Below are 26,270 nucleotides of genomic sequence, written 5' to 3'. Positions count from 1 at the left end.
AAATCTCATTCTCTGAGCCAGGGGTCCTCAAACTATGGCCCACAGGCCACATGCGGCCCACCAAGGACATTTATCTGGCCCTCCGGGTGTTTTTGCCGCCACTGCCTGTCCTGCTCAGCAGCCGCCTAGTCTGGGCCCGCAGTGCGCATGCGTGGAATGTGCGCCACACTCTCCCACGGTCTGAGGGACAGTGAACCGGCCCCCTGTTTAAAAAGTTTGAGGACCCCTGCTCTGAGCGCTTTCTTTCAGTCTCTCATAAAAACATAATAATTTATGGTGTGCAATGGTGTGTTTGAATAGTACTTTTACCTAATTATTAAATAAATGCTGCCTTATAACTCCCTCCGCAGAGCTGTGAGCTGCTGTCATGGGCCAAGGCTGTTGTTCGGCCCATGGTTGTGCTTCTCTAGGAAGAGGAAATGCACTGAGTGTTGCTAACCAGTTGTAACTTTGTTTATAAACTCTACAACTGATGTTACTGTTTGAGATGGGGGCTCCCCACGTAGGCAGAGCACTGAAAGCTGAGGGTGGGGAGGCAGCAGGTCATGTGATGAATTTCCCCCACTTGGGGTCTTCACTTGAGCCCAGAGGATCACAGGTGCATCCCACAGACCACAGGTATGCTGGGCAGTAATGCAGTGCCCCCGTGTCAATCACAGCAAAGAAGACAGAGACAGGAATGGTGATGAGGACTGAGAGATGAACGAAATCAATTCAAGCCAGTTTCTCATCTGTTTTAGGAAATAAGTGATGTATTCATCTCCACCAGGGGCTGGCAACATTTTTTCCATGAAGATCCAGACAGTAAATGGTTTAGGCTCTGTGGGACCCGTAAGGTCTCTACTACTGCTTCTCCTCCCTCTTTTTTCTCTTCCTTCACTTCTCCTCCTCCTTTTCCTTCTTTTTTTCCTTAAACATGTAAAAACCATTCTTCGTTTGCAATTTGGCCTGTAGACTGTAGTTAGTTCCCTGAGCCCACCCTGGGCCCTGGTTCTCAGGCATCAGACACAAGTGTACTTATTGAACCCATCCAAGCCATGCACGTGTGTTTGGCATCTTGTCGCCAAAGCAGCAGCTGCTTCCGCTGAGTGGGAGCCTGGTGTCCAAAGGGTTAATCTGATCCTAGGTGGCTTTTGCCTTTTGCAGTGACTTTGAAGCTCACCTCTGAGTAAGCACAACTCCACTGGAGGCTGCAAAGCCTCTGGAAGGCAGGGACGACGAGGCCCCATTGGTTTGTAATAAGCTCAGGGTCTGGCGCAGGGTTTACAGGTTTATTGAATGAACAAAACAGAGATTGACTAAATTATTTTATGAGCATAGAGAAAAAAGAAAAATGAAGCCAGCATACCAAATCCAGTTCCCTCCCAATGCCCCAAACAAGGCTCAGGTTCCAAGCAAGTCTGCTTCAAAAGGCCATGGACAACTCAGTCCCAGAGGTTATCTGTTTTAATGTACAGGTTGGGGAGAGGGTTTCCTTAGGAAGGAGGCATAAAAAGTTACCAGAGGCAAAGGGAGCAATGGTTTTGTTTTATGCATGTGGCTGAGAATTCAGATGGCTCTGAATAAATTGATGCAAATCACTTTCATTCCCCATGAAAATAACCGTTTGAGTGCATCTGGTGCTCAGCAAAATGCTGCACTTGGAGATTTGGCCTCAAATGGTTTACTTCACTAACAGTCTGCTTTGTCAAAGCTGCAAGCCACAATGGAAGCATTGTTTTAGCCAGAGTTCTGCTCACCAATAGTGTCTTTGCTGCATTTTTTTTTCCTTAGCAAGAGAATAATCTTTCTCTCCTACCCACTTTTCCTTGGATTTTGTAACATGGAAGAAGTAAGCCGCTGCTTGCTCTATTTCCTTGACAGTTCCATAATATTCTGTGATATCTGGGTAACATTTTGATGATAGGAGTACCTATCACTTTTCCTCCAAATGTCAGAACAGCAGAGAGGAGTCGGAGAAAGTAAAGACAGCTCTTTGGGTGGTTTCTGCCAAACATCTGTCAGAGCTGGAAGCAGAGTTAGGCAGCCCATGAGGACGGGTTTCATTAGAAAGTCAGAAAAGACCCTGTTCCGCAGATGTTTGGCAGATAGTTAATTTGCACTTGAAAGAAGGCCCTTGGGCCAGTGGGGGTCCAAGGGCCTTGTAAAGGTTCTAATATCCTGTTCCTCAAGCTGGTGGGGACAGTCCCATCTCCTTGCAGCCTAGATGTTTGGCCAGTTGCCATTTCCCTAAACTTTAGAAAACAATAAATTTTAGTCCATCCTTTACAGTCTTCATAGCATCCTCCATACTGTCCGTGAGAAATACGTAGGGCTGTGTTAACCCACAGTAGCTCTGAAACAACCAGGTCTTAAATCCCGACTGGGCACCTTTTCCAGCCCAGTGTCCTTAGGCTAGTTACTTCGCCATCCTTGGCATTTATTCTCCCTTCCATAAGGTGGGGGTTCTATTAGATCGTACCTTGCCAGGTGAGACAACGCATGTGATTCCTTGGCACAGTGCCTGGTACCTACTAAATGCAGAAGCAACCTGAGCTGCTGTTAATTATTGACTTGTAGTGAGAGGATAAACGGGCAAGGGGAAGGCAGATGATAGATGATTCTCATTCACACTAATGATTCATTTATTTATTCAGTCAGTTCGTGCGTCAACTTCAATCTTCCAATCCCTTTTTACTAAGTGCCTACTATGTACCAGGAATCATGGCAGGCCCTAGGTATGACCGGATACACAAAATCTTCTCTGCTCCCAGGAAGGAGAACTCAGCTCAGAGGAGAGTCTGCTCCCTTTTATAGAGGATGGGGCACCACCGTGGAGGAAGACAGTGACATGACCTAAGCTGGGCTTTCGGCTCGCTCTCTGGCCATAGACTCTAAAATCCTGGGGAGTAGAGGACCAGCGTTTTATTTATCTTTAAGTTTCCAGCAGCCAACACAGTGTGTGGTGTATAATTGGTGCCCAGAGTATATAAATGGATGGAATGAGTGAATGAATGAAACAAAGATTACTGAATGCAGAATCCATTGAAAGGGGTGAGGGAGAGGGCAGAGGTTTTTAGGTAGCAAGGGTGCAAGCAGAAAACCCAGTTAGGAGGCTTCATCTAATTGAGGGATAATTAGAGTTGGAACGAGCAGCTCCATCTGGCTCTTTGCTGAGAGTCTGCATGCTTTATTTTGTACAATTTTCACAACTATCCTTGGAGATTGGGACTGGTTTTTTTTTTTCCGATCCTATTTAATTTATTTTTACATAAACATGTGCATGTAAAATTTAACTAACTACAAAATTATGATCATATAGACAATGATGAGTGCTATATTTTTTTCTTTTTATTATTTGTTTGGATGCATCTCTTTCCCCCTGCTCTCTCTTTATTAGTAATTCCTAAACCTTGTTAAGAAGTTCATATGTATCTTTCCAAGTTCTCCTATGTACCCAGATAGTCCTACACAGATACCTATGTCTTCATGCACACACACACACACACACACACACACACACACACACACGGGTAGATGCAGAAGCTGGGTTTTATGGGGCCATTGTTTATTTTACAAAACTGTGATTATATCACATATTTTAAAACTTTTTCTTAGTTTTTTCATTTAATAGTAAATATTTCATGGAAATAATTCCAAGTCATGTTGTCTAACTCTAATTTAGGGGTTGGCCAACTACAGCCCCAGAGCAAAATCTACCCTGTGACTGGTTTTGTAAGTAAAATTTTTTTTTTCTTTTTTTGAGATAGAGTCTCGCTCTATTGCCCGGGCTAGAGTGCCATGGCGTCAGCTTAGCTCACAGCAACCTCACACTCCTAGGCTCAAGCAATCCTTCTGCCTCAGCCTCCCGAGTAGCTGGGACTACAGGCACTTGCAGCTATGCCTGGCTAATTTCTTTTATATATTTTTAGTTGGCTGATTAATTTCTTTCTATTTATAGTAGAGACAGGGTCTCGCTCTTGCTCAGGCTGGTTTCGAACTCCTGACCTTGAGCAGTCCTCCCACCTCGGCCTCCCAGAGTGCTAGGATTACACGCTTGAGCCACAGCGCCCAGCCTGTAAGTAAAATTTTATTGAGACATAGTTACACCCCGCCATTCACTTATGTGTCATTATGGCTGTTTCTACAGTGAAGCAGCAGCATTGAGTGGTTGGTGATGGGGCCATATGTCCTGCAAAGCCATTTGCTATCTGGCTCGAAACAGAAAAGTTTGCCAACCTTGGTCGTAATCATTCCTTTTGATGGCTGCACGATATTTATGAGATAACATAATTCATTGAACTTATCTATTGAGATATCAGGGTTTTTGCCATTAGGAAACAATATTACAGTAAACATTCTTGTATTTATATTCTTATATACTGTTAACCTTATGTAACTGAGTTTCTAAACTTATTTAATAGTTAACTGTGTTTTCCAAACTCAGGAGTAGGATTGTTGAATTAAAAGGTGTAAGTATTTTTTAAAATTTAAATAGGTGTTGGTCTGTTGCCTTTTGAAATACTGGAGTACCTTGCATTTTATTGGTAATATTTGTGGATCCATTTCGTAGAGGCAGAAATTGAGGCTTAGTGGCTCACATTTTAATAAATGGAGAGTCAGGAGAAGAACATAAAGCCCTGGGCTTATCTCAGTGGGGACTGAAAGGAAGGAACAGACTTGGGAGACTTTTCAGGGGTAGAAAGCAGAGAACGCCTCTAGGGCCTGGTGTGTATTTGTGGTGTGGGTAGAGGTGACAGGGCGAGGGGAAAGTGGATCTCCAGCCTCTGTGTGCAGCACAGTTGCCTGCCAGGCTTGTGAAGGCACGGACTTCTGGGCTCCACCTCCACTGCTTTAGCAGGTCTGGACTGGGGCCTTGGAATGTGCATTTCTAACAGGTGCTCAGGTGATGCTGAGGTTGCTCTTCCAGGGCACTCACTTTGAGAACCACGGCTCTAAAATGAATGTGAGGTTCTGGCCCCTTGATTCTAAAAAGCAAAAACAAAACAAACAAACAAAAAATAACGTATGCTCTTAAGAAGTGTGACTGTCCCAAGAAAAGACAAGAAATAGAATGGGAGCTAAAAGAGCATGGCATGAACCTTGTGCTTTGCTGCGTTTTATGCACAAAATTCCACAGTAAGACATACCGATCACTCAGTAAACATGCTGAGAACAGAATTGTCAATTCAGGTACAGTCTTCTCCTTGTCTCATGAGCGTGGACATTAACCAGTCTTTACACGTGTATCAGCTGTATGTGTTCACAGGGTTTCGTGTGTTTAGGGAAGCAAGAACAAGTTGTCAGTTCAGGTCTCTCATTGGAGAAAGCTAGATTCTTTTAAGAAAGCACCCTTCTTGTGCAAGTGTAGCTCAGCCAACAGGTGAGGAAGGACTGGGCATGAGAGCTGTCCTGCGAGTCTCTGAAGAATGATTTACTCTTCTCATCATCCACGTGGTGGCCCCACAATGGTTACAAAACTTATTCAATAACATCTGCATCTCTGTTCCAGAGGAATTGGTTACTGCCACTTAGTGTAGCGATTAGCATTTTAAGCAGTTTGTATTGATGAAATGAACCTGCTTCTTCAAGCGAAAAGAGCCCAAAAGAATGCAGCCAATGTATTTATCTCAATAAATTATTCCCTGCACCAAACCATACAAGATGAATTTGTGCAGACTTTAGGAGGGTACTTTATAAACCTCAAACATATAGATTTGTCAGATTTGGTAAATAGATTGCACACTGCACAAAAAAAACCTGCTTGATATTTTAAAGTCTTTTTTAGGAAATTATTGTCTAAGACTGTTGTTCTCTCTTAAAGGAGACCATTTGGTTTGGATTCTGTAGAAATAAACCTAACATTTTAAGATATAGTTAAAAACATAGTTACTATTCATGAGATATTTGGAATATTTCTTTCTAGAGACTTGAAATTATGTTTGGTTTCTTTGAGGACTCTTTCTAGTCTTCTTTGGACCTCCCCTGTTTTTCATTTTCTAGTGTCATTTGGAGAAAACCAGAGGGGTTAGGGCTGAAGCTAGGGAAAGGACCTATAATACCACAATGTATGAAGTGGGAGAGTATTTCCTCTTTACAAACCTGTTCTTGGAAGAGTGATATACTTGCCTATCCCTCAGTGCCTTATTCATAGTTACAAAGTTCTCAACACTAGTGAATGGAATAGTGTACACGTAAACAAGGAAGCCATGGTTTGTTTTGAGATGCATTAATTTCAAAGCAAAGTTTTTAGAATAAAGGGTTCTATCTGCACATGATATAAAATGCAAATAGTGCAAAAGAATATACACTGTAAAATGTCTCTCTCCTATGCTCAATCAGCCCAGACCTCCAATTTACATTCTAAGAATCAAACACTTTACCAGATTCTTTTGTATCCTTCCATAATGCATATTGCATAATAGACATAAAACATATTCATGCTACAAATAGTAAATGTTTCTTGCAAGCCTGTGTTCTAGGAAGCAGGAGTACAGCAGAGAATAAGAAACAGTCCTTGTCCCCAAGGTGTTTATTATATTGTAGTAGGGGAAGAACAGCCCATCCACAATGAACATATAAATATTTATCAAGAGTTGATGAATGCTGTGAAGAAGACATCAGTATAAGGCAGGAGAGATGACCAGGGCTGGTCACTCTGGTAATGCACTGAAAGCTGAGGCAAGTAAGGAGGGAGGCTTAAAGATTTCTAAGGGCCATTTGTTCTGGGGAAAGGGTACCTCATGTGCAAAGGCCCTGGGGCAGTCTGTGCTTTGCATGTTCTTGTGCAAGGAGGTGGCTGACTTTCGAGCAGATAAAATGAGGAGAAGAGTGTAGCAGGTGAGGTCTAGAAGTAACTGTGATCCACCCTATCTGACTTTGTAGCCATGGAAAGGACTGTGGATTTTTCTTAGAGTAAGTTGGGAAGTTACTGGAGAATTTTGAAAAAGAAGTGAGATATACTGACTTTGCTGTTGAAGTGAGCACTCTGGAAGCTGTTTGGAAAAGATAGTGACTAGGGCAAGGGTACAAGAAAGAAAAGAAGTTAAGTAAGGGCTGTTGCAGTTATCCAGGCATCTATATTTCCTAAATGTAATAAAAATATAGCAATAGTAAACAAGAACTCAATTTATTATAAGTCTTAAAAAATGGGTAATAAATATCACAAAAATGTGATCCCTCCCCTCTTTTTGGTGCCAGGCAAAATACTACCAGACCCAAAGATAGAGCAGTCTTGGAAAATGGAAACTTCCTGCAGGGGTGGGGGCCAAATTTGAGGGCTTAGAGCTGCTTTGGTTTTTCCTGTTCCTACAGTTGTTCCATGCCTATAGTAATACCTGAACTCATACTTGTTCATTGAATTCAGTGTGGACCAACTGGGATTAGGTGATTAAATATATTCTCTAACCATATTTACCTATTTGATTCTATGTGTGGCTTTTTTGTTGTTGTCTAAAATCTTTTTAAGGCTTCGACCCTCAAGCCAGAAAGTCCAATATCAAATATTTCAATTTAAAAAGAAAATGTGAATTATTCCTATTATGACCTTGTTCAAAAATTCTTGCTAAAGACAGTGTCATGATATAGAGCTAATTATAAATATTGGTAACATTTATAGAACCCCACAATGAATTATGCATGGTGTAAGAATTAGCTGCAAAGTAGGAACTATTTTCTGTCTTTTTACTGATGAGGTATTAAGGACTTAGAGAGATTAAATAACTAGCCTAGGATCAGACACTTCTTAGTGGCAGCTTCTAGACTTTCATCCAGATTTTTTGACTTCCAAGTCTGGGATTTCACCCTGGTAGGAAACTTTTCCCTGGAATGATTGATCTAAAGGTGATAAACAACATAAGACAGTGGTTCTCAAAAAGTGTGGTTCCTGGATGAGTAAGTTCAAAACCATCTGGGAGCTTGTTAAAAATGCAGATTCCTGGATCCCACCTCAGAAAGTCAGAGTTGGGGCCAGGAATCTGCATTTTAATAAGACATCCTGGTGATATTTCAGCTTGCACTTGGAGAACTGAACTGCTGACCCAGGGCCAGAGAGCATAGGTAGATGAGATTTTTCACATGTTATTGTATTTTCAGAGGGGAAAAGGAAGGCAGAGCCTGAAGGCATAGTTCACAAAGCCACCTGGTGAGTGTCAGCAAATATGGAGTGTAGTTTAAATGGGACACCTGAGTTTAGAGTAGACTTAAGAGAAAGAGGTATGCAGGTGCCGGCTTCACTTGGGACGTGGTTTTTACACTTTCTCTCTTGGACTGAGTTGTCCCTTCTGACTCAACTTTGCCCACATTTAGTGCCTAAAATATCCATAGAAAATTAGTTGCTTTATATATATTTTCTTAAACTGAGGACATTATTGGAATTGGAAGTTGCTCCAGTTGAGAATATATTCAAGCATGAATGTGGGTTCTGACTCACAGCTGAATCTTCTTATCAAAGTGGTGTCCTTGTTTAGCCGCTCCAGGGCCCACGTTGAATGAAAGAAAAACCATGATAAGATTTGCATATGCAACGTTGTTATTGGCAGAGACCCCGCTGGAGTTACTTGAAGGAGCAACCTGATGGAAGTTTAAGAGTCTGATGAGGACGGAATTAGTCTTGAGGTACTGCACTGTCTGCCACTGTGATGATTTGTGCTGGTTCCTGAATGCATCCAGACTGATGTCACAAAGACATATGGTACTCATGATTGACTGTAGCAGCAAACAATTACATCCTTTCATGCTGTTCAATTTCACAAAACACAATGCTCTGCTGCAGAAACAGTTGGATTCCAGAGAAGGACAATATGGTGCAGCGTCGTGGCTCAGACCTGCCGCTGCTCTGCAGTCCTGGTCTCAGACTCATAAAAGAAGTGCACTAGCAACAAGTGAGCATCAGCCGAAACAAATGAGGAATACAGAAACGAAAAATTCATGTGGCAGGTGTGGGAGACAGTTGTTTTTCTTTTCTTACTGGCAGGCTATGCACAGAGGTCCGATCGTTAGAATCTCTTTCTCTCCCAAGAGGGTTGGTAGGATGTTCTCACCATTATGAGGGAAGGACCTTGGCAGTCGGCCCTTCCTTCACTGTGAGTATTGGGAAGTTTTTAAAAGGCTCTTATGCTTTAGCCAGTTGTCACTCAGGTCCCAATTTAAATGGTTCTTCCCCAGGGACTGCTTGACCAGAGGTAGCCACCCACTAGCTCATCATATGATGTTTTTAAAATAACCTACAGAGCACTTGCTAATATCTGATTTTAGTTTTTTGATGACAGCTTTATTGACTATGAACATAGCATGCATCTATTACCATATGTATGCACCCTTTTAAACTGTACAATTTAATGGCTTAATATATTCAGAGTTGTGAAACCATCACCACAATTGATTTCAGAACATTTTCTTCATCCCAAAAAGAAACCTCGTCTCCTTTAGACATCACTTCCCAGGCCTGGGCAACCACTGATCTACTTTTTCTCTCTAGGGATTTGCTTTTCTAGACATTATATAGAAATGGAATGTCTTCGTCCATTTTGTACTGCTATAATGAAAGACCACAGACTGGGTAATTTGGAATGAATAGAAATTTATTTCTCACAGTTCTGGAAGCTGGGAAGTACCAGATCAAGGTGCTGGCATCTTGCGAGAGCATTCTTGCTATGTCATAATGCAGTGGAAGGCATCACATGGCAGAAGAGGAGAGACAGAAAGAGGGAACAAACCCACCCCTGCAGCAAGGAACCAACTGCCAAGATAATGGCATTGTCCACCTAAACACCTCCGAAAGGTCCCACCTCTCAGTACAGTCACAATGGCAATTAAATTTCAACATGAGTTTTGGAGGGGACAAACCATAGCATGAAATCATATAATATATGGTCCTTTATGACTAGCTTCCTTCACCTAGGATAATGTTTTCAGGTTCATATGTATTGTAGCATGGATCAGAGCTTCATCCTTTTTTAATGGCAATCTGATGTTTTGTTGTTGTTATTTTTTGTACAGTTTTGGCATCTGTCTCATAGTTCCATAAGAAAAGAGACCTTCAAGCCCAACAACTCCCATGGAGCAGAACTTAAATTAGAACATGGTTCTCTTCCTCCATGGTCAACTTCTCTTCTTCAGCGGAATGATGCTTTTTTTTTTTTTTTTTTTTTTTGCATTCAAAACCCAATCAATTACATATTGTTGATTGATTTCTTTGAGTATTTTATGCCACTGGGCAGCGTGAGGAGACACTGAGTTAGGAAGAGCCCTACGTGCATTCCTGCTGTTTAGGGGAAGAGCTCGAGTGTTGAAATACAAGAAGACATTTGCTTGACTTTTACAAAGCCTTGTCTTTCTTCTCTGGTGGGATCTTGAGCTAACACTGCTAATAGAATGAATAAATGTATAGCACTGTGCTCCCTGCTGTCAAACTCTGCTAAATGGTTGTGCTTATGCACATAGGCGGATCTCTCCCAGTGGCTCTCCTGCTCATCACCTGAGTGTCACAGTGGAGTGAAGTAGATCCTTATACCACATACATCCCCCACAGCCAGCCACAGCCGTGGTAATTTAAGCCAGACCTAGAGTTTCAGCATGAATTCAGCCTGGGATTAACAGTGCTTCCAACTTGCTGGGTTGATTAGGATTTATTTCTAAAATAACTATTTCTTGCTACTTAGGCAAAGGCTAGGTTCATTAATTCATTCATCCATCATGCATTTCTTAAGCCTCTGGAGGCTCTAGCTAGGTGCAGGGGTGCAGAGATAAAAGATATAATCCCTGCTTTCCAGGAGTTGATGGTCTATGACAGGTGGCAGGCTAGTTTAGCGCCAACCACAAAACAGTGAAATGATTGGATAGCAGGTCAAAGCACCTGATCTTGTTAAGGGAGATGAGGTATAAGGAGACTATTTAGAGGAGGTGATTCCTGAGCTGACTCTTGGAGGGCAGGTAGACATGAACCAGGTGAGAAATGGAGAGAGCCTCTGGGCTTAAGAGCAGTTGTGCAATGGAATTCCACAGGTAGTTGGAAATGGTCGGACCAAGCAGTGTGGTTTAAACTGTGGTGAGATGTGAGGCTGGAGGGTTGGCAAGATCTGAGTCCCCCATTGTAAGAAGTTTAGCCCTTACAGTGAGCATAATAGTTTCATGGCTTGTTAACTCAGGAAACTGGGCTGGGTGGTCCCCATAGTTCTTTCAACTCTAATGTTCCATGATTCTATCAAATTTTCCTGACACAGGAGACAAAATGGCTGGTTCATGATTTTTTGTTGTTATTGTTTTCTTATAAGTTCAAGGCTATATATATAGGTGGGTATATGGGGTCAGGAGTATGGGTCAGGTGTGGTGTGCAGTTGGTTCCACTGTAACACCATTTCTAGATTGCCACTGGGCTCGGGTGTATTTGATAAACTGGGGAAAGATTCATCACAATATTGAGATTGTGCTGGTTCCTAAGCTATTTTTCTTAGGCAAGGGAGGTCCAGATTGGCAGGAGTAGGATTGTAAGCGTAAGCTGCAAAGGAAAAAGCCCTTAAGGAACTACTGCACAGGCAGGGGCTCTTCCAGCTGCAGTTTAAGACGATAGGAGATGTGCACAGCACCCAGGACCTCTCCCCAGGGACGCGCCCAGCCCTGTGCAGTCTTCCTCAGCTCCCGCTTGTGTGGCTCACGTCCAGCAGTGCTCACCTCTGTCACCTGGACTTCCTCCAGCCAGTATTTCCAAGCAAGTGCTTTTCTGCACTTTTTATAACCCAAGTAAACCTCCAGCCATGCTGGGCTGTCTAAGCGAGGCTGTCCCCTGAAATATCAGCGACTCTGGTCCCAAATGGGCTTGCATTTTGAACTGTCTTCCCATCGCCTGACTTTTCCCACAACTGTGTGAATGGGAGATTTTTTTCAACAATGTCTATGCCACCTTGTAACAGAAATCCCCATCCTTTATAATTCTATGGTTTGGGGTAATTTTTACTTTTAATTTTTAATGTTAAAGTATAATGTTTATTTTTTAAACATTAAGCTATATAAAAATGTATAGGATTTTTTTTTTTTTAAAAAAAGAAAAAGACTATAATTCTTCTCCCCAAGTATAGTAACTCCTTACTTACCTTTGTCAATAGGTTTTTGGAAACCGTGTCTTTAAGCAAAACCAGGTATAAGGTAACCAATTCGATCACAGGCTAATTGATATACGCAAAGGTCCCACAGCCTTTTTGTGGTCACAAAAACCTCACCAAATTTCTAAATAAAGACCCCAAAACACTCCCAAGATTAAACATTGAAATAAATGTGAGCTATCAGTACATCTAAGAAAAATTCATAAAAGCAAGATAATGATTTATCCAGTTATTCCACTTTAAGGTCTTGGTGGCAAGAGCCTATACCAGTAGCTCAGGACACCAGCCCTAGACCGGACACCATCCTGTCACAGGGCTCAGTCACACCCCCCACCCCCACACTCACTCAGACGGGGACCAGGTAGCTACGCCAGTTCACTAATGTGCACAGCTTTGGGATCTGGGAGCAAACCAGAGTACCCAGAGAAAACCCAGGCAGGCATGGGGGTGCTGTGCAAACTCACATAGACGTGATTTTTTTTTTTATCATCAACATTATAATGACATTAAATGAAATAACATTATTGGAGGACCTGCTCTACTCCAGGGAACCAAACTTTAACTCCTCCGACAATGGGTGCTAATTTATATTTATATTAATCCACCAGCGGCGTCCATGAGCACTGTTCGCTGCCCCTGCCCTGGTGGTGGTTACCAAGGATTAGATGGAACTCAGCAGTACAGAAGAATGCGGGGACACCCCCCTGCTAGCTACCAGTGACTTCCTGAGTCTTCTCACCCTTAGGGAATCATTCAGACACATTTGCGTTGTTAAACGAGAAAGTTTTTCTCATCATTCCCCTCTAAAGACAATTAAATGCATTTTTCATAACACCAGACATTCTTTCAAAGGATGGAGGAAGAACTAGAGACCCAGGCTTAGTACTGTACTCTTCAAAACATGGCATTGGTGTCATTTCATTCTTGGTCCTATACAGACTTCCTGAAAATGCAGTCAAATCATTCTGGCTGCCTAAACATATTTGCAGTGAAGTAGTGAATAATATGAAGTGATTGGTATTTCCTTTATATTAAATTTCTTTATGATTTGAAATCAAATCTCTTTATATTTAGAAAATCAAATAACCAGTACCTCTAAATTCAGTTCTTTTCTTCCCTTTATTTTCTTGTAGTCCATGCAAATTATATTGAATGGCACCAGAAGTCACTGGTAAATAGTTTTTTTTGGGTTTTTCTTAAAAGACTTTTGTGTATACAGAAATAGCCACTATGATGAGTCCATGGGGTGATGGATATGTTAATTAGCTTGACTGAATCTTCCTATAATAGATACATAGGTCAAAACATTACATTGTACTCCATAAATATATATCATGATTATTTGTTAACAATAAATTTAAAAATTAAGATGAAAAGAAATAGCCACAGAACACTTCTACTAGCTTAGCTCAGCTTTTTAAACCTTTAGATCTAAGAAGGTATTTTTAGGAAAAACGGTAACCATGAAAGCTAGTGCTTTGCAATTCCACTTGGGGACTCATTTTGGTAACTGTGCTGTGATGATAGGAACAGGGAATTCAATCCAACAAATGTAGATGCAATGCCTATAAGTTACATTATCTTTTGAGTGAGTGGTTATAATCCATTTTTCAAGTTGAGTCTCATCAACTATAATGAGTTTTGGTCTCCACGGTATAAAGCTTCATATTATCTTGTCCTTATTGAGAAAATATACAGATATTATGCCTGACACCACCATGCTGATGCGATGTGTACAGTGGAGCCATTTCTTAAAAAAAAAAAATTAAATTGCCATTGTAATTTGTAACCATCATCATCATCATGTCCATATTTTTTTTCCTGTACCTCTCTGTTGCTAGGCGAGGCTAAGGTATCAGTCATCTCACTGAACTGTCATACTACCTAAATGGGTGTTTAATGCCAGCATTTTTCATAGGAGCAACTACAATGGCATTTTACTAGGTCTGCAACTCACTGTTTCCTTCATGGTACACTGTATAAATGTTTCCTCTTCCACTTATGTAAATCTTTCGTCTTCAGTGTAACAGTTGCCAAGCATCCCATTGTGTCTGTGTGCAATTAACCAGGACTTGATTGAGGGATACTTAAGTTGCCTTCAGTTTCCACTGATTGCAAATGATTTCCCAATGAACATCTTGCGCAAATCTGTGTATTTGTGAGTGAGTTTTTTGGGGACTGCGTGAATTATTTGATATTCAAGTATCCAGGAAATCCAACCTGCAAATAGTCACTTCTTATGCAATGACACAGTAAACCTGAATCATGATTGTGTCTAAGACCAGGGCTGAGATGATGGCTGGAGGGCTGCTTCCACCTGCAGCCCCATTCTTTGTGCATGCGCTGTCCCCATTCACCTTTCCTTTTATTCTATGCATCTTTCCAGGCTGTCTTCTCTCTGAAACTTCCCTTTCTTGGTATAGTCAATTCCCCTGATGTGGCTGGCCAGGCCACTGGCTACTCTCTGATGATCTGGAGAACTTGTATTATGTCATTGGAGATATTCTTAGCTGCCTGTAGCTGAAAGCAACGTCTTCTCTTTTCCTCCCTTAGCATCTGGAACAGTTATCAGCTGAGAAAAGGCACTTGCTCAAGCAGACAGCTTTTTCCCGATGCTAGTGATAGAACACCCAACTCTAACCAGCTAAAACTGAAAAGAAGCTCAAATAAGCTCATCTAATTTAAAAGGTCCAGGTGGAGCTTGTCAAGGTCTCACCTCCTTTTCGTGGCTGTCTTCTTCCGAATGGTGTCCATTCACCATTCTCCCTTCCTTTTCCAAGATGTGCTCCAGTCCTGTCTCCAGTCCTGTCTCCAGTCCTCCTGGCAGCTACATAAGAACGCTCATTTATTTAATTCCACAAGCGTTTCTTGTACACCTACTGTGTGCCGGGAAATATTCTGGACCCTGGGGATGAATCAATGAACGAAACAGGCACAAATCCTTAGCATACCTCTACTGATTCTCTCTCCCATGAAAGTCCTGATAAATGTCTCAGGGGATTATGTCCCCCTGGCCTGTCATGGGTCACTGGGCCAACCCTGGAATCAGGGTGAAGTAGGCCCCACCAGGACTGCAGGGATCGGGCTGGGTTGGAAGGAAGCTTCCCAAGGGAAAATGAACACACTGTTGCCAGTGGGGTGATGAAAGGGCCCTAAGCAAGCAGGAGCAGGAGCTGGCCGCCACACCCGCTGGACCTGCGGGCTCCGCGGTTCCTGGACTCCCTGCTCCCCTGCCCCCTCTGCCCGGCCTCGTTCAGCCCCCGCGTTGCTGACACACCCTTCTCTTCCTTGCCCCGCAGCTCCAGATGAAGATGAGCGAGCGGGCCGCCTCGCTGAGCACCATGGTGCCCCTGCCTCGCAGCGCCTACTGGCAGCACATCACGCGGCAGCACAGCACGGGGCAGCTCTACCGCCTGCAAGGTAAGCGCGGGCGGCTGTGCTGGGGCGTGGGCCAGTGCCTGCAGCTCTGCCCGGGTGGCTCAGCTCAGCTCAGCTGGTGCATCCAGGCTGCCTCGGGCCCTTCCTGCCAAGGTAGGGCCGCCAGCAAGGCCTAAGGACACGGGGCACTTAGTCTGTCTAGAGCTGTAGTTCTCAAATGTTTGCATCTATCCCCATGTCCTGCGGGAATGTTGTGTAAAATGCAGATTCTTGGGCCCTTAACCACAGAGATCGTGGATCTTAAGGCGTGGGCTGTGGCCGAGCAATCTGCACTTTTAACAAACCCCTCCACAGGGTCTGGGCAAGGAGCCGGGGAACTATCGAGGAACTGTCTAAGAACTTCCTAGAAATGCAAACTAGAGACCTACCCAACTGGGGACTCTGAGGGTGAGGACCTTGGTGCAGCCACCTGTATTTTAACAAGTTCAGGTGATTCACAATGCTCGTGTTTAGGAGCCACTGTTCTAGCACAAGGGCCCTGAACTCCTCAGTCAGAGTTGTGGCTTCAGGTTCGCTGCAGGACTTTAAGAACAGCCTAAGAAGCCCTTCTTCCAGAGACCTGGTCTCTGGAGCACGGTACAGAACTGCTCGGAGGGGAGACAAGAACAATTAAAAATTCTGGTTGAACCTTTTCTTATTCTTTCAAATTTGCCTTTTTACATTTTATTTATTTATTTATTTATTTTTTATATTCATGTGATCTAAAACATTTGTATATTTTTCTAAAACATTTGTAGCTTTTTACATTTTAGAGTGTATAAGAGCAACTTGTGCATATGTAATTTATAAGCAAACCTATGTGAGGGATATTTGCAAAAGAACTTTTCAACGATAGGGTGCAAGATCACTGAACTTGGAATAGTGTGCACTAGACCCTGCGGTCCCCAACCTTTTTGGCACCAGGGACCATTTTCATGGATGACAATTTTTCCACGGACCAGGGTAGGGGGATGGTTTGGTAATGAGTCAAGCCCATTACATTTATTGTGTACTTTATTTCTATTATTATTACATTATAATATATAATGAAATACAACTCAACATACACTGGGGACCCCTGCACTAGACTACACCTAATTTACCTGCAGAAATTTGCTGAACAAATGAATGTAAGAATGAATGAATGACCATGGAAAACGATGGCCTCGGTCGTCCATGCCTGCTCTGTTGCTGTCCCCTGGTCACACCAGCCTTCCTCTCGGCCTTTCCTGCTGGTTATTTCTCCCCCAGGCAGCTTGTCCTGTATGCTGTACCCTTCACCCACCCCAGGTAACTCTTACCTCCAGGTCTCACCTCCAGGGCCCCTCAGGCTCCCAGGAAGCCCCCCCAGACTTGGTTCTAAGTAGCATGGACGTCTCTGAATTCATGCACTCACATGGTGAAAACGATGACCCTTTCCTTTACAACCCTTATCTCAGTTTTCATTTCCTATTTAGCTGTGGCCACTTGGCTCACAGCTAACTCTGCCAGGAACCATGCAGGAGGGCAGGAGAACTGTACCTCTTTCCCTCTGTATCGTGTTATCCCCCAGTGCCTTGCATGGTGTAGCCATTCCTTTAGTATTTGTTGAAAATGTATGTGTCTAATGTCAAGAAGGCACTGTGGGTATTCACATTCTAGTCTTTGTGACTCTACGTTCTGCCCAGTAGCAGAGAGCATGGCACTAGCAGATGTCGCAAGAAGAGACCCCAAGTGCCTGCATGGGTAGCTGAGGGGATAACTGAATTGACAATTAAAAAATGAGCTTACCTTCTGAGATCTGTCTACAGAGAGACAGTTGGGTTAGATCAGGTTGTCACAAATGCCATTTATTCCCATTTCAACTTCAGGAATTTTTTGCAGCATTTGAGTTGTATCATCCCAGTTTTTGTCATTTACATACCTCTTAGACTATTACTCAATTTTATTCAGTCTCTTCTACTTCAATATATTTATTTTTAAAAGAAAAGCACATTTTCACTACCTCTGTACTATTATAACCACTGGTTATACTTTTCTTATAGACAATAAGATAAGTAATACTTATTGAAGGTTTAAACGATGTTTGCAGTCTGCCTAGAATTGTCTTGCTCATCAGGGGCGGTTATTTACATGACAAGTACATGGGAAAAATAAGTGTCTATTCTCCTACCGGTGCCACCTGCCTCTCTCTTCCCTCCTTCCCTCCCCCCCCCCAAAAAAAGTGAAATTGGGAAAAATTAATGACCTCCTGGCCCTGTGTATGCCACATGATGAAATTGCAGAAGACATAATTTCTTCTTGTTTGGCTGGTGACTATGGGTTGTAATTCCTCTGGCCAATTCACCTACGCTGATGGATTTCAGGCTGACTTTTCCTGGCAGATCTGGATGATGTTGGAAATCCTGCAGACCTTAATTTGTCAAATTGGTTTGAGAAAAATGTTCCTCCTCAAAGTTAGTCCTCGAGAGCCACCTGCTGGTTGATTCTGGAATTACCACTTTATTACTGAGTGTGGTGGGGGGAGAGGTGCTGGTTTTGACAGGTGCCTCATATACCAAGACACATTTAATCTACCTTCACTGCTTCACCCACTCCATTTCCCAATTTTCATATAGAAATTCTCTCCTACAATTAGGAAAATACTGAGAATCAACATTTTAAGGAAGTGTATCATGAAAACTGGAAGAAATTTATGAAAGAGAAGCATTTGACAAGTTTAGGTTGAATGTTGCATTTGCAGGATTCTTTTAGGAATGGATTGGATAAAATAACAAGAGTGTCACTTTGCAAAGTGTGTTCTGTGGAGTGATAACCCAGGTAGATACCACCTCACCCCCCCCACCAAAAAATACTGTGATCAAACAAGTTTGGAGAAATGCTACATGTTAAATTCTTCTCTTAGAGATTCCAAATGCAAATCAATGTTTCAAGGCTCTGAGATGTCCTTCAATAAAGAATCTGTTTAATATTGTTTAAGCCAAAGCTCTGCCAATTTGTGTAAACATGAAACCTCTTCATTCCTTTTTGGTATGAACAAACATTAACAAGCCACTTGTGAGGCGCTGAAAGCCCAGATTTACTCCTTACTAAGGAAGGAGACAAGCCATAGTCAATGAGTGTCTTTTTAAAAGCTTTCTTTTCTGGGAACTCACTATGTAACAGGCTTGCACCAGGCACCTAACATACACGATCTCAGTTAGATCTCAAGACAGCTACCTGACAAAGTTTTATTCTCATTTGCTGCCAAGAAACTGAGAATCTTAAGGGTTAATAATGAGTTCACGGTCACCTGACTAGTAACGTTTTAAGGTTTTCATCTCTCTATTGTATTCATCCACTCATGCATTCCTTTACTCAGCAAATTTTTATTGAGTGTGTACTTCATGTCAAGCACTGCACTCAGTGACAGACATTCACGGTGCTGCTAGGCAGGCACGCTTCTCCCCTCCTGGAGCTTATGATCGAATGCAGGGTCACAGTCAATAATTAAGCAAACGTATTTAATTTCAAATCTGGCACATGTGCCAGTGGAAAAGAAAGTGTTTACAAGAGAGAAAGAGGCAGAGTTGTTGGTTTGGGGGAGACAATGACAAAGAGACTTCTTTAGATGGAATCATCGTTGGAAGCCCCAGCATCTACCCCCAAGACTTGAAGTCTAGAAGAGGCAGCCACACTGAGAGCCAGGGAAAAGCATTCTCCATAGAGGGATCTGCAAGTGCAAAGGCCCTGGGGCAGAACTGAGCCGGGAGCCTTCAAAGGGCAGAAAGGAGGCAGCGTGGTACCTGAGAAGCGTGAAGAGGCAGCCAGGTGGCGGTTACAGGCGATCGACACTTGCTTGCTTACTCTAAGTGTGAGGGGAAGCCTTAGGAGTCCTCAGCCCAGCAGTGTCAGATTTAGTTCATATTTTAATTCAAGGGATTTTGAGGGGACAAGAGAGGAAACAGGAGATGACCAGACCTTCTCAAAGTTCTGATCTTACCAATCTTTACCCGTATGCCGAAGGTGCTCCACTGCTCCGATATTTTTGGAACTCTTCTATAGCAATTGCTTTAGAAAGATAGCACCACTTGTTTCAAAACAAAAACAAGAAATATTAAGCCCCTATATCATTGATCAGATTTGACTTCAGATAATTTTAGGAAATCAAAGGGTGGCACCAAACATTTATGTCACCGTACCGGGCATCTTCCACGTTGCCTTATTTGGTTCTCCTGGCAGTAGTTGAGTTGGCAAGAGCAGGGCTGTGCTCTCCATTTCAAGAATGAAGAAACTGAGACCCTTGGAAAGCCAAGAACTTGCTCAAGACCACGTGGCTAGTGATGGAGGAACCGGCATTAGAAGCTTCAGCATTCTGACTCCTAGTCCAGGGATTTTTCTTGTATCATATGGTCTTACCTATGGGAGGAAATCCTGTCCCCATGCGTGATTCAAAGACATGTGCCCTGAGATTGAAATATCTCCAGAGGATTTGTTCCAGCCGATGCAATTTACATATTTATTAAGGACGATAGACTCTTGGAGCAAGTGGCTACTTTGGAGAGGTTAACATTGCTTTTTCAAGACTAATTCTAACACAGTCATATATATTGTATGTGCATCAGTTAGGAGAGAAGTAATAGATTAATATCCGAGCAAATGTGAAAAGATGACAGATCAGCCAGGGTCTCAAACTCGCATGTGTACAGAGTCCAGGCAGGACATGCAAATGCGGTGAAATTGGACAGGCATGGGAGTGGTAGGTCCCTGGTGAGTGACAGGGAGCTCACAGGCCTGCTCTGAAGGGGGCAGTCTGCAGCCCCCTCTAGCCCGCCATACTGTGGCAGAATACAGGGCCAGATTAATCTTTTAGTTTTCCAGGAGAACAAGGAAATTGACATCTTTATGGGCAGTCTGCTGTTATTTAAATATTGACAAGCAATTCCAAATGTTTTCCAAGGCTGTGCAAGCCAGAGAACAGGTCTGGGACCAGATGTTGTCAACAGGCCAGTACCAGCTTGTGACCTCCATGTCTACTGTAAGAGTGTGGTCAGAAAATCTTTCAATCCCTTTTCTGGCTTTAAGCTAAACACAGCATTCAAACCAAGCTGGAAGAATTGTTAGCTATCGTGATGGAAGCTGTAAGGTTCTTTCTCATGTTGACTTGACCCCCAAGTGCACACTATCAGTTGCTTTTCTCACTAAGTCCTAGAGTTTAAGGAGCTACAGCTGAAGGTGCAGGCAAGGGCTTTGCACTTGACTGAAGATTTGGATTTTACATTAATTCTATTTGTATGCTGTCTGCTCCCTGCAGGAAATTTTATCAAACCATAATAAAGATACACCTGGATTTTTACTTATAGTACTCAAAACCGTTGCCATAATTTCCCTACATTATAGCATGTTTGTCTGTATGTTAGAGAATAGAATACACGTTCCAACTGGCTGGGAGTTTGGGAGAAATGATTTCTAGTCATTTGGGATATTTTGATATTCAAGGCTTCTCTAATAATAATCACTGCTCTTGTGTACCAGTGACTGTAGAACTAGCATATAATTTTCTTTGGTTCAGATTTGAGGCTTATAAATATCTGAATCCCTGATTTCCTTTTGGTTTGATTTGGTCTTGGTGTTGTGACTGTAGTGATTTATGGAGAGCTTCCTATCCATTTGTGAAGTCCTTTCTTTTATTTCTCAGCTGTACTGTGAGGAGGGAGAACAAATGCTGTTTCTCCATTCTGTGGGAGTGGAGATTGAGTCAAAACTTGCGTTCTTCCTCGTCCAAGTTTACACTTCTGATAGGAAGATCGAATGGGACTTGGCATGTGGTCAGGGCTGTCTGTGATAACGTAATAAGCAGAGCATACACTCAGGGCGTAAGGGCCACAGGCGACCGTAAATCTTTTTGCTTGGTTCACTGTTTCAAAACAACGCGGTTTGAATGCGTGTGGGTGAGGTGCACGAGCTCCCCTTAGCTGCAGTTCTCTCTCCCTGTGTCTTTCGTCTGTTTAATCCACACATTAAGTTTTTATTTATTTATTTTTATTTATTTCATCATATTATGGAGGTACAAATATTGTTAGGGTTACAAATATTGCCCCTGCCCCCCCTCCCTGCCCCCAATGTGTCCGATCCCCCGGTGGTGTGGATCACACAGGTTATGGAAACATACACCCCTTTCCTCCTCCCCCCTCCCGCCTGCCCACCACCCGATAAAAAGTTTTGTTTTGATTTTTTTTTTTTTGACATTTTGGTTTCATTGTATATCTTTGCCTCTCCCTAAGAAGGGTTAGAGTTATGCCCTTCCTCTCCAAAATACTTGCCACCTCCCTAAGATTGGGTCCCACCCCTCCCGAATCCCTGGTGAGCATTGCCACCATTTGAACATTAAATTACCGAGGCTGCTGTACTCAGTACGGTTATGCAGGTTTTGCCCTGCCCAGTTCTGAGAGTTCTGCACATAGCGATGTAAATTTCTTTGTTTGTGATAACCCTCAGCCAGCAGATGGCACTAAAACCCCTGGTTTTTATTACATCAAGGAAGTATGTCTACCGGGATTGGCAAACTACAGCCTGCAAGCCAAATCCAGCCTACTGTCTATTTTCATTAATACAGTTTTATTGGAATATCCACACCCATTCATTACACATTAACTATGGCTGCTTGTATGCTGCTAGCAGCAGTTGAGTAGTTGTGATGAGACCATATGATCTGCAAAACCTAAAAAATTTAGTATCTAGCCCTTTTTAGAAAAAAGTTTGCCAACTCTTGTATTATGTCACAAAAGAGGCTAATAGTGGCCTTGTGTGTTGCCTTCTTGACTTTCTTGATTTTGCTTGGTTTGGAAACTAAACCGGAAATAATCATGGCTACATGAACTTTACGAAGTCCTCCTTTACGTTTACAATAAGATTAACTAAGTAGAAGCCTAATATTGCCCTATTGCTGGTCAGACTTCCACAGAGTGCTCAAGCCAGGAGTTTCCATAGTCCTATATTTCTATCTCATCTCCCCTAAATACCCTGAGTGCAGAGGTTGATGCGGATGACAAATGAAGAAAGAAAATAAATGCTAATGGCCAGCCATAGCTCAATGCAAAGGCCACATGCCAATGATATGTTAATCATGCAATCTCTCAGGACTCTCATGTGCATATCACTGTGAGTAGCCTTTGGAAAAAATCGCATCCTAAGTATATTACTTGTTTCTTTTATAGAGAAACTGTTGCTAGCTAATCTGATAGTGTGCTTTCTTATGGTGTAACTGTTGCTTTTAAATTCTTTTTGGAAAAGATGTTGCTAGCCCTCTGAAGCTTCATCGCACAGAGACTTTTCCCGCCTACCGGCCTGAGCACTGACAGGTCCTGCCGAGGATTGTGAACACACCTGTGAAGTGTCAGCCACAGATCCGCCCAGGAGGTCACAGAATGACCGCAGGGGAAGCGGCAATGAAGAGAAGAAGCCTAAAAAGTCCTGGCTAATTGTGTGGTCACCGGAGACTCTGCAATACTATAGTTTTCTTTTTCTTTCTTCTTTCTTTTCTTTTTTTCTTTTTTTTTTTTTTTTTTACTTCTTAGTGTAATTGAAACATGCTCTATAGATATTGACTTTTTGTTCCCCCTTTTACAGCTGGACAGAAAAGAGTCAATGCCACAAAATGATTTTCTATTGTAGATACCGTGTTCCTTGCACTTCTCTAAATCTGTCCCTTTGTGGATTCTTGTGATTTTCCTTCTGCGTGTTTCAATTGTATGACAGTCAGTATCGACAATAAAATGGCTCTTAATTATTTGTTATTTGTTTACACTCTATTCCTCCGTTATTAATACTGTGGTTCTGGTTAACTGCTGGAAGTCATATTTGATTATATTGACAACTAGTTAAATGAGTGCTTTGACTCACTCTTACCTGTTCTGTTCTGAACTATCCTTCCAAAGGACCCATTTAGTATTGTTTATGGGGTTACAGTTTCGCTCCTTGTCCCCACCTCCCCTTTTTAAAAGCCTTTGTTTTGTTTGGAGTACCTTCATAAAACATTTTAAAATAAAAGATCGTTCTTCACCCACATGGTCTTTGGACCCTGGCAACCTGGTTTTCTCTGTATCCTCGGTATTTCTGAAGGGCGTGTGGAAATTGTCCATATGAGCTGCGAGCATGGTTCTGCGTCATGCTTGATATAAATCCAATCACTGGCACATCTGCTCATTCGTTCTTTCATTAAGCTGGTCCTTCCTGAGCATCTACTAGTCCTGAGTGCTGTGTTGGCATCCAGGGACATAGAGATCAAAAGACACAGGCCCTGTGGCCAAGGACCTTAATTCCAGAGGAGTACAAGAAGGAAATAAAGTTGCAATTCCAATATAGTGACACCTGCTAAATGGGCCCCCAGTGACCATGGATGTCTAAAGAGAAGGTTACTCTGTTCTCCGGGCTCTCTCACTGGGGAAGTGCCAGATGGGAATTGAATCTTGCCAGCACCTGCGGTTAAAGTTCCTCTAAAGCTGCACGAGCAAGCATTCTGTCTTGTTCACTATTCTTTTTTCAGACAGAGACCCAATTAAATTTGAATTTCAAATAAGCAATACATAGTTTTATGGTATAAGTATGTGTCCCCAAATATTCCATCGGACAGGATTATATTTTAAAAATTTTCATTATATATCTTAAAGTCAAATTTGCCTGGATGGTGTCTGTTTGTCTTTGTTAATTATGGGAACCCAAGGCCCCCAGCTCCAGACCTGTACCTGGCCCATTGCTCATACTTGATAAATTTGTGTTGAATGAATGAATAGAAGAATCAAATCCAATCACTGGGATAGAATTCTTTCTACTAGGAGCAGCAAATTTACATTGGTTGTATACCTTCTCTGTGCCAGGCACTGCACTAGGCCCTTCCAAAAGCATTATTTTCACCAAAAAATAATTTCTTGTAGTTTCTGGGGAAAAAAAATTTTTTTTTGCTGAGCCCCAAGAAAGAGCCATAAAAAAATTCATTTTCATTTGTGCTCCTTCTAAAAAGTGCATAATTTTCTAAAATAAAGATCAACACTAGTTATATCCCAGACACTGCTGGTCAGGATGTGTTTTGTAAGGGGTTGGAAAATATTGGGGAAAAGAGGATTGGATTCAACTGACAATTAGTGGATCAGGAGTATATAAATGGTTTAGTGCTAATGACTTCACTGGAATGCGTTGCGTTCTCTCTGAGTTCTCATAGCTACTTTTCACACTATTTTAGCAGATCTTCTCCCAGTGCATTTATTTTGTCTTTTAAAAATTTGGTTCACTATGTGCTTTTGAGAATTCCCTCACTGTTCATTTTCCTGGATTTATTTGGTTCTTATTTTATTTTTTTCTCTTCTAAGACTGTCTCAGAAGAGATTTTCCCTGATTCTCAGAGCCTTGGCATCCAATGGGGGGATTAAGTTGAAGAATTAGATAAAGAAAGTTGAATTAAACAAATAATTATAATTTTAATGAAGTTAAAATTGCTGAAGCAAGTCTGAAGCTAACGAGTGTGCAAAGAAATGTCGCTGGATGCAGTTAAGTACAAGTAAGAACCTCTTTTAGGATTTTTTAAAGAATAAAACCTTATTGACAGAAAAGAGCATTCTGTTATCCTGACAGCTTTTACTGCCAAGTACACTTCTAAGTGCTTTTGTTGTATTATCTTATTTAATAACTCCATGAAGTATTAATATAATTATCATCCCCATTTTAAAGATGGGAAAACTCAGTCTCAAGGAGTCTTAATCATCCAACATGACCGGGATCTCTTCCCTACGAAAGGGCAGACTCACATTTGAACCCAAGCAATCTGGTTTTTGAGCAATCTGGTTCTGTAAAATCCCCAGGACAGGCTTCCTCAGAGGAGAGCAAACTTTTTCTGTAAAGGGTTGGGATATAAATATTTCAGGTTTTATGAGTCACATGGTCTCTGTTGCTATCTAGTGCAGAGGCAGCCATAGATAATACATAAACGGATAGGAATGGCAGTTCCAATAAAACTTTATTCAAAAACAAGTGACAGGCTGGACTTGCCCACACTCTTATTTTTTGGAACCCCTGCTTTAGAAAATAAGAAACTAAAATACATATATATATATATTTTTTATTTTAGGTTTTCAGGTAGAAACCATAAAAAATGTAAGTAGCTTAATCTCTGACCTTAAATAAGGGGAATGGTGATTTGAAATGATTTCAATTTTTGTTTTTCTAAATTTCTAACTCGAATGTAGAACATACAAGTGTGAGAAAAGGGGACATTTTTCAAAGCTGTGGTGGATTTGTACATAATGCATACTAAATTCTAAAGCACTCACGCCAACATTGCAAATAAACTGGATTCTGGAGGCTAAATCATGAAATTTTTCTTAGATGTAGTTGATAGTTCTGTTTTAATTATATATTGGGAAAAGCAACATATTTTTGGACAGAGGTGAGGTAGGGTTTGGAGGAGTAGATTGTGTATTTCCCTTTGCATGCTCAGGCCAGTGTTTAAAAGATCTTTTACCCAGTTTAGGGCAGAAAAATCCAGTAGTTATTAAAATGCTCTCTAAAGTAAAACTACATGAGTTTCTGAGATTCATTTATTTACCAAATACTTATTTAAGGTTGTCTATGGGTGTGTCGGGTTGTATAGAAGAGAAGTGTACCTGCCTTCACCGTGCCTGACCCCTGGGCTCAAATGTTTAAGCCAATTACTCAGGAAACAGAAAAAACTAATGAGAACATATGTTTGTATAAAGAAACACTTCACTATTTCTTTTGGAGACAGTCTTGATTTTTGACAGGGGGAGTATTATATCAATGATTAAC

At 41.9% G+C, this 26,270-nt stretch overlaps 1 protein-coding gene across 1 annotated transcript in view; it reads left to right on the top strand.

Moving 5' to 3' along the window:
* The window catches only part of DOK5 (docking protein 5), a 151,370-nt gene extending 128,129 nt beyond the window's left edge, over positions 1-23,241 (top strand). The window contains exons 7-8 of the mRNA XM_012761184.2: positions 15,377-15,497; positions 22,746-23,241. Coding sequence (XP_012616638.1) covers positions 15,377-15,497; positions 22,746-22,810 — 186 coding nt within the window. The 3' untranslated portion in view covers positions 22,811-23,241. The remainder of the gene's footprint in view (positions 1-15,376; positions 15,498-22,745) is intronic.
* The last annotated feature ends 3,029 nt before the right edge of the window (positions 23,242-26,270 follow it).

Source organism: Microcebus murinus, chromosome 16, assembly GCF_040939455.1.
Source record: "Microcebus murinus isolate Inina chromosome 16, M.murinus_Inina_mat1.0, whole genome shotgun sequence".
In the NCBI taxonomy this organism is placed as follows: domain Eukaryota; kingdom Metazoa; phylum Chordata; class Mammalia; order Primates; family Cheirogaleidae; genus Microcebus; species Microcebus murinus.
The sequence above is the reverse complement of the archived record's forward strand: the minus strand, read 5'-3'. Positions and strand labels throughout refer to the sequence as shown.